This window comes from Phodopus roborovskii, unplaced genomic scaffold (assembly GCF_943737965.1).
Source record: "Phodopus roborovskii unplaced genomic scaffold, PHOROB, whole genome shotgun sequence".
NCBI classification, from domain to species: Eukaryota; Metazoa; Chordata; class Mammalia; order Rodentia; family Cricetidae; genus Phodopus; species Phodopus roborovskii.
In genome coordinates this window covers 9,236,176-9,249,130 of record NW_026126480.1, presented here as the reverse complement: position 1 = coordinate 9,249,130, position 12,955 = coordinate 9,236,176, and the positions used below count along the sequence as shown (strand labels likewise).

General features: G+C 45.3%; 1 protein-coding gene across 1 annotated transcript in view; it reads right to left on the bottom strand.

Moving 5' to 3' along the window:
* The window catches only part of Gab2 (GRB2 associated binding protein 2), a 163,715-nt gene continuing 150,760 nt past the window's right edge, over positions 1 to 12,955 (bottom strand). Inside the window, exons 4-10 of the mRNA XM_051192265.1 lie at positions 7,406 to 7,980; positions 6,397 to 6,464; positions 5,200 to 5,464; positions 4,407 to 4,497; positions 3,571 to 3,673; positions 2,322 to 2,447; positions 1 to 1,686 (exon numbers count right to left, since the gene is read on the bottom strand). Coding sequence (XP_051048222.1) covers positions 1,543 to 1,686; positions 2,322 to 2,447; positions 3,571 to 3,673; positions 4,407 to 4,497; positions 5,200 to 5,464; positions 6,397 to 6,464; positions 7,406 to 7,980 — 1,372 coding nt within the window. The 3' untranslated portion in view covers positions 1 to 1,542. The remainder of the gene's footprint in view (positions 1,687 to 2,321; positions 2,448 to 3,570; positions 3,674 to 4,406; positions 4,498 to 5,199; positions 5,465 to 6,396; positions 6,465 to 7,405; positions 7,981 to 12,955) is intronic.

Sequence of the window (12,955 nt, the reverse complement as noted above, 5' to 3'; positions counted from 1 at the left end):
CTGATTGTGACCCACAATCAGGATTCATCTGTGGCACAGGGCTTGGCAACCATTACCAAATGATCCATCCTCGTGTGAGAAAAGGGGTTATTACTAAGGAACTCCTTGTTAGGGCTCTCTAGAGGAGACAGGAGAGGTGTGCCTCTCTAGTGCTGAAAGGTCCTAGATTTAGAGGACAATGGTCTGTTCTTCAAGACAAAACAAAATGCTGGTTTGCCCTGTTTTCTCTGAAATGCTTGAAGATTCGGTCAACAACCTTCCACACAAACAAATTCAGTTCTCCCTGCCCTATCTTAGGAGCCTTAAGTGAGGTCTGCTTCTCATCCCTCTGATCCCATAGGAGGAGAGGGATAGTCTCTACTGTCCCTGCAGCTGAGGACAGCATAGAAAAGAGCTGAGAAAAAGACCTGGCCTGGCACTTAGTCAGAGGTGCCTCTGTCTGGCACAAGCCATTACCCAGACCTTCATGTATTCCCTAGATTTTATCAAGTATGGCTCCTTCCCATTCTCCTTCCTGCTGCACTCCTTCTTGTGACCTTGGGCTCTCTGTCAGGCCCTTTGGATACCTGCTGCATGGCCAGCCTTCCAGCCCCAGTCATCTCTGCACCCCCCCACCTCCTAGTAACGTGCTTTCTGTTCCATCGCTGCCGCAGTGTCCCTGGTGCCTAGGACACTCCTGTCCCAGGGTCCCCCTGCATCCCAGCTCCTGCATTACTTCTGCTCTCTCCCACTCTGCCTTCACTGTCCATCTGGGCCAGGAAAGAGCACTGCCTGTCCAAGAGTGGCAGAGTCCTCTAGCTCCAGGGATTGCTACCCCAAGCCCTGTTCTTTGTTCCTGGTTGCTTGCCATTATCACCTTTCCTTCTTGATGTCCTTCATCCTTTGTCTCTCCCAGTCTACACCAGTGTGCACCATGGCCTGATAATTGGGTACCACCCTGAAGGTGATTGGCTACCCTTTTGTGTCTAGGGACCTAATTTCTTTGTCACTCAAAGCGACTTCTGACCTTCGTTACCAACCATTTCTTCTTGGGGCACCTTGCCTTTCCTTTGCCAAAAACAGCAGAGATGTGAAAGCCCATGTCTACTTTAGTCTGCTGATCCTCGGCTCCCTGGGTTATCATCCTCTAGGGATGGAGAAGCAGCCCTGAGGTAGAGGGTAGAGATCGGTGAGCAGACAAGAGGCATGAGCCTGCCTCAGAGCCTCAGCCCTCCCTCTAAGAGTCTAAGCAGCAGACAAATGGGTCCAAAGCAGGAGGCTTTTTTTTTTCTTTTTCTCTTTTTTTTGGCAACAGCTCCTAACAAGGGTGGTGGAGGCACAGCTAGTATTGACAGAAGTCACAGGTGGACCCCAAGTGGCAGAAGAAGAATCTCCATCAGGCCCTTGCCTCCAAGCGGGGTCAGGGGTCCTGATGTTGAGTGCTTTAAAGGCTGAAAGTGGCACAGAAGAGAGGAGATGTGGGAAGGGATGGAGAAGGAGATGACAAAGAAGGGCCAGCTCTAAGCAGCTGCCGCATGGCCCTTAGCTCCATGGCCCCCTTTGTCACAGCTTGGCACCCTTGGAAGGTTCTGAGGACTGCCGCACATCTGTCCACTCCTGCATGGTGTTCTGCAGGGCCTGGGTCTTCTCTTTATCCACTTGGACATAGTCTACCTTCTCATCCGACGTAACAGATGATGTGGATGGCTGAGGGGACAAAAGGGATGACTATGAGTTACTTAAAAGGCTGTTACTTTTAATGGCCTCAAGGTCTTGTCTGTGCTGAATGAAGACTTCAAAATGAAAATCCTATGTTGGAGGACACAGCCTGCTGGCATCTGCTTCCCAGCTCTTAGGATAAGCCCTACGCCTGGGCCCTGCTACTGGTTCAGGCCTTACTCGCCTCCATCCATCTTCCTTTGGCCACACTTCCAGGAAAATGGATGTGATGTATGACAATAAGCACCAGGCCTTAGAGACCTCAAAACATGCTGAGGGGAACTGTGTTGAGGTAGACTTTCTCCTTGCTGCCTGGGCTGACGTTAGTTCTTGGTGAGGCTTTCCCAGACTCTGAAGTTCCTTCCAAGGGATACTGTGTCTTCTCCATCAGAGCTCACGGCCCCATCCAGACATTTTTTTAAGGGTATGGAGGCAGGATCTCCATGTCTAGGATTGTTCACTGAAGCCCTCTGTAATCCTGAGCAATCCCTGTGGGTGTATCCCATTGCAAGGAGATGGGTAGACTGAGGGGGCTGGTGCCCTGCAACCCCAGTTAAAGTGGAATGAGTCATATAAGATGTCTCTGGAATGGGTCTCCTCACCCCCCCCCAGTCTCCAGGTACCTTGCGGTGAGGGCTCGGGGAGCCTGGCTGGAAGTCCAGGGCTAGGTAATCCACACTGCCAGTACTCTTCTTCGGAGCTGGGCTGTTGGTACCACTGGGGACAGGGGATGCAGACACTGGGTTTTGCTATGACAAAGAGTAAAACTGGGTAAGTTTAATAGCCAACTGTCACCTTGAAAACCTATCTGAGCAAGAGCTCCTCTACTATGACTTTTCATGTACCATATAAGTCTTCATTGCAGTCCTGGGAAGTGGCTATCACTACTGTTCACTAAAGGCTAAAACATCTAGGTTTAAGAAGGACAGCCAGTCCTATACTTGCACAGCTGGTGTGTGATAGGAGCCAGTGATTTTTTTCTTTAAAAGATGATTTATTTATTTTTACATTTTTGTGCATTGATGTTTTGCCTGCATGTATGTCTCTGTGAGAGTATCAGATCCCCTGAAATTGGAGTTACAGTTATGAGCTGCCATGTGGGTGCTGGGAATGAACCCAGGTCATCTGGAAGAGCAGTGCTTTTAATCACTGAGCTATCTCTCCAGTCCCCAGGGGTGTTTTCTGACCACCCATGTACCTGTATGCCTCCTTTTAGAGAGCTCTGCTCAGGGTACTCTCTCTCCTGGAAGGCTAAGCCTCAGTTTGCAGGTCCCTGAGAAGCACTTTCTCCCACACTCCAGAGTTTCCTATCACATCTGGCCACAAGCACCTGGCTCCCTATGCTCTTCTCCACAGGGGCCTGAACAAGTCACCTTGTTTCTTGGTGACAGGCCTTCATTTCTTTACCCATTCTCCATGTGAAAGGTTCTAGGACCCTGTCTTCAGCTATAAGAGCAGTTCGTCTTAAAGGTGCCAAGGTCTGATTGTAGTAAGAAGTGATAGCCCCATTTTAATGACTGATCTGTTCTCTGAATCTCAGCAGCCTTGCAGCTGTGCCCTTTTCAGTGACCTCAGAGAGGAACCTTACCATGCTGTGGGCATGTATTTCTACTACTGCCACCACCACAGGGAGTTATATACCTGCATGTCTCTCCAGGGGCACCAACCATACCACCTGGATTACAGTGGTGAGAGAGGCAGGCCACCAAAGGTCTTTAAGAGACAGACTTCCTTAGGGACAAAGCTGTGTCTTTCTAATGGTGGATAACAATTCCTGTGTTTGACATTCATCTGTCCAGGAAGGGTCTGCAGCAGGAGGTCATGACCTGAGCAGGGAAGAACTGGGAGGTGGGTCAGGGAGTGAGGACTCACCATAGGGACATAGTTCTCCTCGCTGTCTCCAGAGTCTGTGCTGGTGATGCTTTGTGTGGAGATGGGACGGCAGTACTGGGAAGAGCTGGAGTTAAAGGTGTGGCTGTTGGACAGAGAACAGAGTGAACCCCGGGGAACTACAGCTCTTATACCCCAGACCTGGACTGTCCGAGCTTCACACTTCCGACTGAGATGTAATATAGGGAAGTTTTAAGTCATTTCTCATTCACAGATGAGGAAAACAATTCCCAGGAGTTGAGACTGATTAATAAAACAAAGGATAGTTGACATCTGGGAAGGTCCATTGTAAATGTATGTAGGCTGGGGCTGCATGGGACAAAAGGAGCAGCTGGGACAGGCATGTTATCTGCTTTCTGGCTGCCATGCCCTCCTCCCTACTATGATGTTTCTGCCTTGACACAGGCCTAAAATGAGTCAAATGACCACAGGCTGAACCATGAACCAAAACAAATCTATCCTCTTATTGAATTGTTTAGACCACATGTTTTGTAACAAAGACTGAAAACCACCAAAATCCTAGTGTCAGGTGGTGATTGCACGCCTTTAATCCCAGGATTTGGGAGGCAGAGGCAGGCAGATCTCTGTGAGCTTGAGGCCAGCCTGGTCAACACAGTGAGTTCCAGGACAGTCAAGGCTACATAGAGAAATCTTGTCTTGAACACCCCCCCCCCAAAAAAAAAGAAAATTTGCTTTCTGGAGGAGAGGAGGGAAGGGGAACTGGGATTGGAATGTAAAAAAAAAATCCTGGTGTTCTGACCCCCAGGTCAGCTATCACTCAATTCTAACACCAAGACCCTGCTTCTACAGACACTCACTTGACTCTGGACCAAGACTTGGTGACAGGTGACTTGAAAGGGAGCTCATCGATGACAGCATTGTTTCTCAGGTCAAGGGGTGTTGGCTTTGCTACGGTAGGAACAGAGTTCAGGAATCAGTGACTACACAACATAGACACATGCTATATAGAAGACACAAGAACATTTACAAAGGCCATCAGTTTTATACAGGTAATCTGGTTTCAGGACTCCCATGGATATCACACTCCAGATACTCAAGTCCATGTCTTCACATTTGTGAGCAGCATCCTTTCCACTGTATCTATTATAATCTGACCCCGAATCAAAAAAAACGGGACTCATGGGTCTAACAAAAGAGATTCTTATAATATCAGACTGTATTCAGAAGAGAGAGATGGTTGCTGTGACTTATTGCTGTTGATTTTAGATAGTGTCATGAATATCACAGTGAAGAAAAGTAAATGGCACTGGATCATACAAGCCTCAACTTCACAAGTTGAAAGTCCTAGTTGGCCAAACCCAGCTACATCTCTGCCCAGCTTCCCTACTCTTCTTCCCTTTGAATCCTTGCTGCTCAGTTAAGGCCAGCAGAAATAGTTTGGACATTTCCTGCTCTTGATGCAGGTCACAGATTTACTACTACTGCCCACCTAGTAGACTACATGACACATATCCTAGATGCTTTCCTTTTAAACAAATCCAAAGTCTGCATTTGCATCATTTGCATAGCCACATACCCCTAAGTCCAGTATACACAGAATCTCTAAGCAAATGCTTCCCAGAGACAGAAAGGGGGAAAAAGTAGACTCACCTTTTCGGTCAGGCTTGAGGTTGCGATTGACTGGGGGTGGCTGGATCTCACTTCCTCGGCTGGGGCCTCTATGAATAGGAAGGGCTGTGGCTGGGTAGACTAATGGGTCAAAGTGATGGGGCCCTGGGCTCATGGGGATGTAGACACTTTGGGAATTGTCCCCTGCTCGTTCCATAGCCAGCAGGGTAGAAGAACCTGGGTTCATGGGCACATAGTTGTCATCAGAGCTGGCACTGTCTGATCGGCCCACGACAGTCTTCCCTGGCTAAAAAAGGCAAAAGACCTACTTGTAACTAGTGAAAAGAAATAAGGTGAGACTGTACAAGCTGAGCTGTCCCAGTTGGTTGGTTAGCTACATGTTGCAGCTACAAGGGAGACCTTGGGAAGACCAAATAAGGAATTGTAGTGGGAACTGAGGAGAAATGAACTCTGCAAGTTCCTTGTTTTTATGACCTCTTGGGAGCCATCTATAATTTGTGATAAGACTCAAGGACAAAACTCTGTGGATACTCGAGCCTATGGCTTGTGGCTAGGAGTATTCAGGGTCCAGATGCCTGCTAAGGCAGAAGGTAGTTTAGCCCAGAAACAGCCCAGGAGTCACCACTGGTAAGTCACTCTAGACCCTGACCAGTGCTCTGGAAGGTGAGGTTTGCCAGCTACACTTTCCCTGTCCAGCATTCAGACATGTATGAACAGCATTTCATCCCTAACTCCAGTCATTCTCCAACTCTCACCATATCATACAACACAGCACACCTGCCCACACTGATTCTCCTCCACTGTCTTTCCAATGGGCTTATGACCAAACCCTGATCAGCTTGCTTTTGACCTGGACAAACGTGGTCAACCCACTCCAGAGGCAGCCTGGGATTCTCTATAAGCTCTCATCACTTCTGCTGATTTCCTACTTGGTATGACACCTCAAGAGCAGGGCTGTTGCCTTAGAAGACCCTCTATTTTGGAGTATGTCTGCTACATTAGTCTGTCTCAGGACCAGATGAGGGTTCCATTTTCACTTGCCAAAAACACCTCCCTAGGATGTTAGACTGGGACAAGTAGGCAGATCCTGAGGGAAATGCTATCATTCTTCAGGTGCTGTGCTTTTAGTTACATGGGTGTAGCTGCTTCTCTACCATGATTGACCCAAGAGGCCCTGATCAAATCCCACACCCCAGGAAAGGAATAACTCTCACTCACAGATTCAGATGACCAGCTGGCGCTCTCTCCACTTCGTGTTGGGTACTCATAGGTCTCACAGGAAGAAGCTGTGATGAAGGAAGGAAGGTGGTTTATATACTCATACTGTTCCCCATGTTGACTCTCCCTGTCTTTGTCTAGTGTGGCCAATCTCCTGATTTTCCCAAAGGCACTTCTGTGTCTCTTGATTGCAAGCTCTGCTTAAGTATCAGATCTGTTCCAGTATGGCTATCTGCAGAGGGCTTCCCAACTTCAGCCCTGGGTTTTTCTAATACCTCCCACTAGGCCCTCTCTCACTCTGGGAATACTTTAATAATGACACTTAAACTAATTATGAATGGTGGTTTTCTTTTCCTAGCAAGAAGTGAGCTCTGAAAGGCAGGGACATGTTGTGTATGTGTTATACACTTCCAAGGCCCAGGGTGACTGCTCAGATAGCCTGACTAAACTGGAGGACTGGCCTCTGAGGCCAGAGGCACATCTGTGCTGCAGTTACAGTGGGAGATGAAAGGCTGTGCAAGCTCTAAAGACAGCTCACTGAACAGAAGGTATATGCAGAGTCAGAATTCACCTGTGACAAAGTGAGGCTAGAGCTTAGAGACTTCAAGTCAAAGTTCAGACTACAACCAGAGATTTTACCATGACATGAAAGTATCCTGATGGTAATTTTGTATTAATTGCTTTGAGTCCACAGAGGTTTGGCTCAAAATATTTGTCAATCTTCTAAAGTTGTTTTTACATCTTTGGCTTCAGTTTTAAATAAATAGTTTTAAATTGGAACTTCCAAAACCAAAATATCAACACCTCCAAAGCAGAGTCTGCTATATTCTGCCACAGTGGGTGCCACACTGACAGCTGGGGACTGCATAGAAGATGCTTTAACTTGTATCACTGAACTGAGTAGTCCTTAGGTTTACCTTGGCCTAGGTGTGACCCAGGGCTAGCAACACACTGAGAATGCCTGGGCCATGACCCTGGCCCTCTGGCCTCAGTTAGGGATTACACTGACCTCGGTGGAGTCTGCTGTTGTCCATTGCGGGGAGAGTATTGCGCCTCGGGATGGTAGCAGCTACAGATCTGCTATTTTCGCTGACTGGAGGTCTTTGCTGAGGGCTGCCCCACCGAGGGGTTTCTGCCTGACTTGGCTTGGGGGGCCGGGGTGGAGGAGCTATGGCTGAATCTGCAGGAGTAGCCACTGTCATGGCATTGTGGTTCTTGTCCAATGTGAATGTTCTAGGGATCTGGTAGGTCGAGAGAGGGGTGGTTGGAACATCCATATTGTCCACTAGGAGGTCTCCAAATTCCCGACACAGGGTGTTGCTAGGTGTCTTGAAGGTGTACACATCCTCATTATCTGTCTCAGACCCTGTGAGGCTGCCCTTGGTGTGGCTGTGTGAAGCCAGGCTACGGGGGAGGTCATAAGTACTGTCTTTGAATTCTGTATTGTGTCGGCTTGGCTTGGGAAGGCTATAGAAGCCATGGACTTGACCGCTGACTCCGTTGATACAGTGTCCATTGCCCTGGGCAAGTTTTTGCACAGCTGTATCACTCTTCTGCCGGGTGCCCTGAGAGAAGCTGGCACTCCTAAAAGAGAGGAGAAAGGGTGCAGTGAGAAGAAGACAGATGGCATTCAAAGTATTATGCAGCTAGCTGGTGTGGGGACCCTGAGGAGCCAGACCTGAGGTGTATCTAGTTCCTACCACATATTAACATGTGATCTTCAGATTTCTACTTTTGGCATCTCCAAAACAGTGATTAAAACTATACAATGAAGATTTTTTTTAGGAGGTCAGCTCTAGTGTTCCTAGCATGTGTATGTTCTAGCAATGTTAACCTTTGTGACCTTCCTGACTCCTGGCTGTCCTTAGCAAGGAAAAGGGTTCATTCCTGGACCCCAGAGATATAACTAAACCAGTCATGCTGTTGATCTGCTCACTGTTTGAACTACACAAAAGCACAAAAGCTACGAGACAGTGTTAAGTTGTGGGAGAAAACAGCAAGTCATTTACTCTCTGAGTTTTAGTTTATTCTCTTTAAAGTGAAGTCAGATCATGGGCACTGATGCTTGTATTTTAAAGAATTAATTTAAATTTAAGCTGTAGGCTTATCTTCAATCAGGAATCATGGTTTGTTGAGGGAAATCTGGTTCTTTCTAGAAATCTAAAGATATGTAGGTAAAATGAATTCCACTTGAGAATTATATTCAAAACAGGACAGAAAAGGGGATCAATTCTTTCATCAGTAAATCTCAGTCTTTTGTAGACCAGAGGTAGCTTTAGAGGCCTAGTAACAAACTCTGGGAGCTATTATCAGAATAAGGTGCAATGCACACTCAGACCTGTGCATTCTCAAGGGTGGCATTTGAACTGGGGGTCACTGGTGCATCATTTGCTTTCGCTTAGCTCCCTCGCTGGAACGTGCTATAGATATGGCCACCAGGTGGTGGTAGAAAATAGCACTCAGAAGTTTAGAAAGATGAAAGGAACCAGGTTTGCTGGCCAGGTTCCCCTTAACTTTGGCCACTGGTGACTAGGTGGTACTATTTCAGTCCCCAAATATTTACCAGCCATCCTCCCATTCCAGTCAATTCCAAACATGTAACGGAGCCAGCAGCTACAGGCCCAGATAAATGAACATCAGAGCTGAGGCAGGAGAATCAATTGCAGGTACAGAGTGTGTTCATATTTTGTCTTTGGTGCTTTTTACTTTAGTATTGTTTTTAAATTTCCAACCCTCTGCCAGATGTCATCATTTGATCTGTTCATTTGATAAACACTTGCTGATGTCCTCTTTCCTGTCTAGGCCAGCCACAATTGTTACAGGGATGCTACCTGCTGTGTGCTTGGAAATCACAGGAGGTGCCACCCCTGCAAATCTCTCTATAGTCAAGTCTGAGTCTGCCTGGTGGTGGGTTAAAGTGTCAGGATGGCTTTTTCACAGACATTGCATCTGAATGAATCTGGAAAGAAGAGTGGCAAGATAAAGTAAAGGCATTGCAGTTTGAGGCCAAAGATGTTCAACATGACCTGGCAAGTTTAAGGACCCACACGCTGCTCATGCTGGAGGAAGCATGCAGAAGGTAAGGAAGACTGGAAGACAGATACTGCATGATCTCACTCAAATGGAATCCAAATCACTTATGTCATAGAAGCAGGGTAACCACCATTATATACAATAAATTTATATACAATAAAATCACACAATAGTATCTGTCAATTTAAAAAGTTAAGTTAGTTTGGTTTAGCTATTAAAAAAAAGAAAAAACAAACAAACAAACAAACAAAAAAAAAAACAAACACCCCCCCCAAAAAACCCTAGCAGTCCAGGAAGACTCTAAAGCAGTGGCAGAACATCACAGGTGTCCTGCAGTAACTACAAATATATTCCAGAATGAACTCGTCACCTTCCTTCCTCAAGTCTATTTCTGTCTTGCCTCTCCGGTCTTGGGAAACCAGAATTGAGGAGTTATCCACACTGATTTCTCAGGGTTTTACGTAATCCACCCCAACTCAGTTCCTTATGATTTTTCTTCCCTGATCATTGAGAGGGCTAACAACTGATCTCCTTCCTTTCTTTCCTGGACCCTCTGGCCATCTACATCCTGCTGATACTTTCCCAGACTTCCCATCCAAATGGCATCAGTATAGTCTCAATGACTTAGGACTATACCCCAACCTTCAGGTTTATTTCAACTTTTCTCTCTGATATTGTAGAATGCACTCATCATATTTACTATATATACTAGACCCCCACCTGCCTCTGCCTCCCAAGTGTGGGGGTTATAGGCAAGTGCCACCATGACCAGCTTACCTTTTCTTATAAGACAGGGTCTTACTATATAGTCTTTACTAGCCTCTAATTCATGATCTTCTGAGTGTTGTGATTACATATGTGATACATACATATCGCCACATCAGCCTGGAAAGCTTCTAACTTCAACCTAGTAGGTAAAGATTCCTCAGAATTGGCACAGATGGTTTACTCCTTAAAGCCATTTCTATACCTCTGAGCATAATCATCACTTGCTTAATTCTGTTGTTGGCACTATGCTGTATTGTTGCTTGTCCCTTCTACCAGACTGTGACTTCTCTGAGAAAAGAAATTGTGTCATAACTATTCTCCTCTGTATCCAGATTACCATTTATCACATAGTAGCTAATGGATGTAAATGGGATGATGAACAGGTGCATTATTACATCAACTTGTGAGTAAAGAAACTGGAGCTGCCATGCTTTTCCCTGAACTTGGCCCAAACCTTTTTTGGTCTAACATATTGAAATCTTTGCTCCTTAGTGATTTTTTCCCCCAAGACAGGGTTTCTCTGTGTAGCCTTGGTTTTTCTAGAACTAGTTCTGTAGACCAGGCTGGCCTTGATTTCATGCTGGCTAGAAAAACCTTAATATTGCTAAGAAACTCCTTGTCTCTCAGCTTTAAGTTTGTGTTGTTCCTTATAACAACTACCATTCAAACATGTCCATGTAACCTAAAGTTAGCTAAATTCAATGCCCTGCTATGTTTGTATTAATTCCTTTTCTCCTATCTGGTAAGAAGCAACTTATGGGAGGAAGGTCTGTTCTGATTCACAGAGACAGGAGCATGTAGCAGCTGGTTTTACTGCATCCAAATTAGGATGCAGAGATAAATACTGATGCTTAGCCTGCTCATTCCTTTTGGTTCACTCCAGGACCACATCCCATGGAATGGTTACCCTTATACAAAAGTTGAGTCTTCCCTCTTCATGTTAACCTTTCTAGAAACACCCTCTAGACAACATAAGAGGCATATTGCCATGGAGATTCCAGATATAGTCACAGCCAGCTATACTTCAAGTGCCCATTACTCTTGCATGGCATGTGGCTAGGCAGCAGGGATAGAAAATGTGTCCATCATCTTAGAACATTCTAGGACACATTCTAGGTGCAAAACCTATACCTATTTTTATTAGCTTTGTTCTTATTGTTAGAAGAAACAAGCACAGAGCTTTACCAATTGCAACCATATCCAGATTACAAATCATGTTTCCAAATGAATTCAAGCCATTATAGGATTGAAGAGAAAACTGAATCTAAAGAAATGTCCAGAGATATACAAGACTGACTCCAACTAACAATTTGAGCAACAGTGGAAAGGCCCTTCCCTGATAATGAGATCAACACCTAACTTATCCACCATCATGGAGCCCTCCCTTATCTAGTACCTGTTGGAAACAGAAACAAACACCCATAACTAAACACTGAGCCAAACTAGAATCCAGATGCATAGAGGGAAGACAAGACCACACTGCAGAAACACATAGAGATAGGGGACCTGAACAAGGAGGAGCTAAAGGATCCCCAGACTGATAGCTGGGAATCCAGCATGGGACTGACTCAGACCCCCTGAACATGGGTCTTAGCTAGAAGGACTGAGCAGTCTAAGGGACCTCTGACAGTGGAACCAGGATGTATTCCTGGTGCACAAAAGGACCTTGCGGGCACATCCCCCATGATGGGATACTCCCTTAAAGAAGAGACAGGAGAGAAGTCCTAGTCCCTACTTCAAATGACTTGACAGATTTACATGACCCCACCTGGATGGCATTGCCCTACATGTGGAATGGGGGTGGGGGATGGGAAGGGAGTGTGGTGGGGTGCATGTGAGGTGGAGAGAGAGGGAAAGAGGGAGGGAGGGATAAGGGGAGGGAGAGGGAACTGGGATAGCTATGTAAAATAAATAAATAAATAAATAAGTTTAAAATAAAAAAATTAACATTTCCCAAACTTCTACTCCCATGAACTGCTAAAGCATCCAAGAACAAATGCTTAAGTATCTTTGCTGGAATTAGCAGCTAGAGTGTTCCTGTCCCATCCACTGCCTCCTCTGGAAGCCTGTTAGTCTTCCTGACCATAATTCATTTTTTTCCATTACTATTGCAGTTTTTTTTTTATTTTCTCTCTCTCATATTACTTGGAACGTTTTGCCTCAGACTACACTTTTCTGAACTAATGTGTCACTGCTCTTTTAAGTTATTGACCAAATCATAGATAGAAAATAAACACTTGAGCAATCTGGGTATGGTAACATTGTCTGTATCACCAATATTCAGGAGGCTGACACAGGATGAGCAAGGCTACCCTGTGCTTCATGGCAAATTTAAAGTTGGTCTGTACTACATAACAAAACCCTGTTACAGATTATCTAATAATAATAATAGCAATAATAAGAAATTTATAACAATATTAAACTGAAAAAAGAGATTCAATGTCTCTTACTTTACCTATGAAGTCCCTATTGCATATGACCCAACATGTAGTTAGAAATGCCTAGACTTGAGAAGAAGCTGTAAAAATGTTGATCCATAGCTAAGAAAATTCAGAATATTGGAACAGATCAAAATAAAGGTAGATTTGGGAGATAGCCTTAAAGAGCTTTATATGTTTAATCAATGATTTAAAAAAATGCATACTAATGGTGAGTTTAGAAGTAATGTAGACACTTAGAAAGACATTTTAGGAATTCCAGTTCCACTAAGAAGCATAAGCCATGGCAAATTATGCCTGTCTTGAAACCCCCCGCAAAA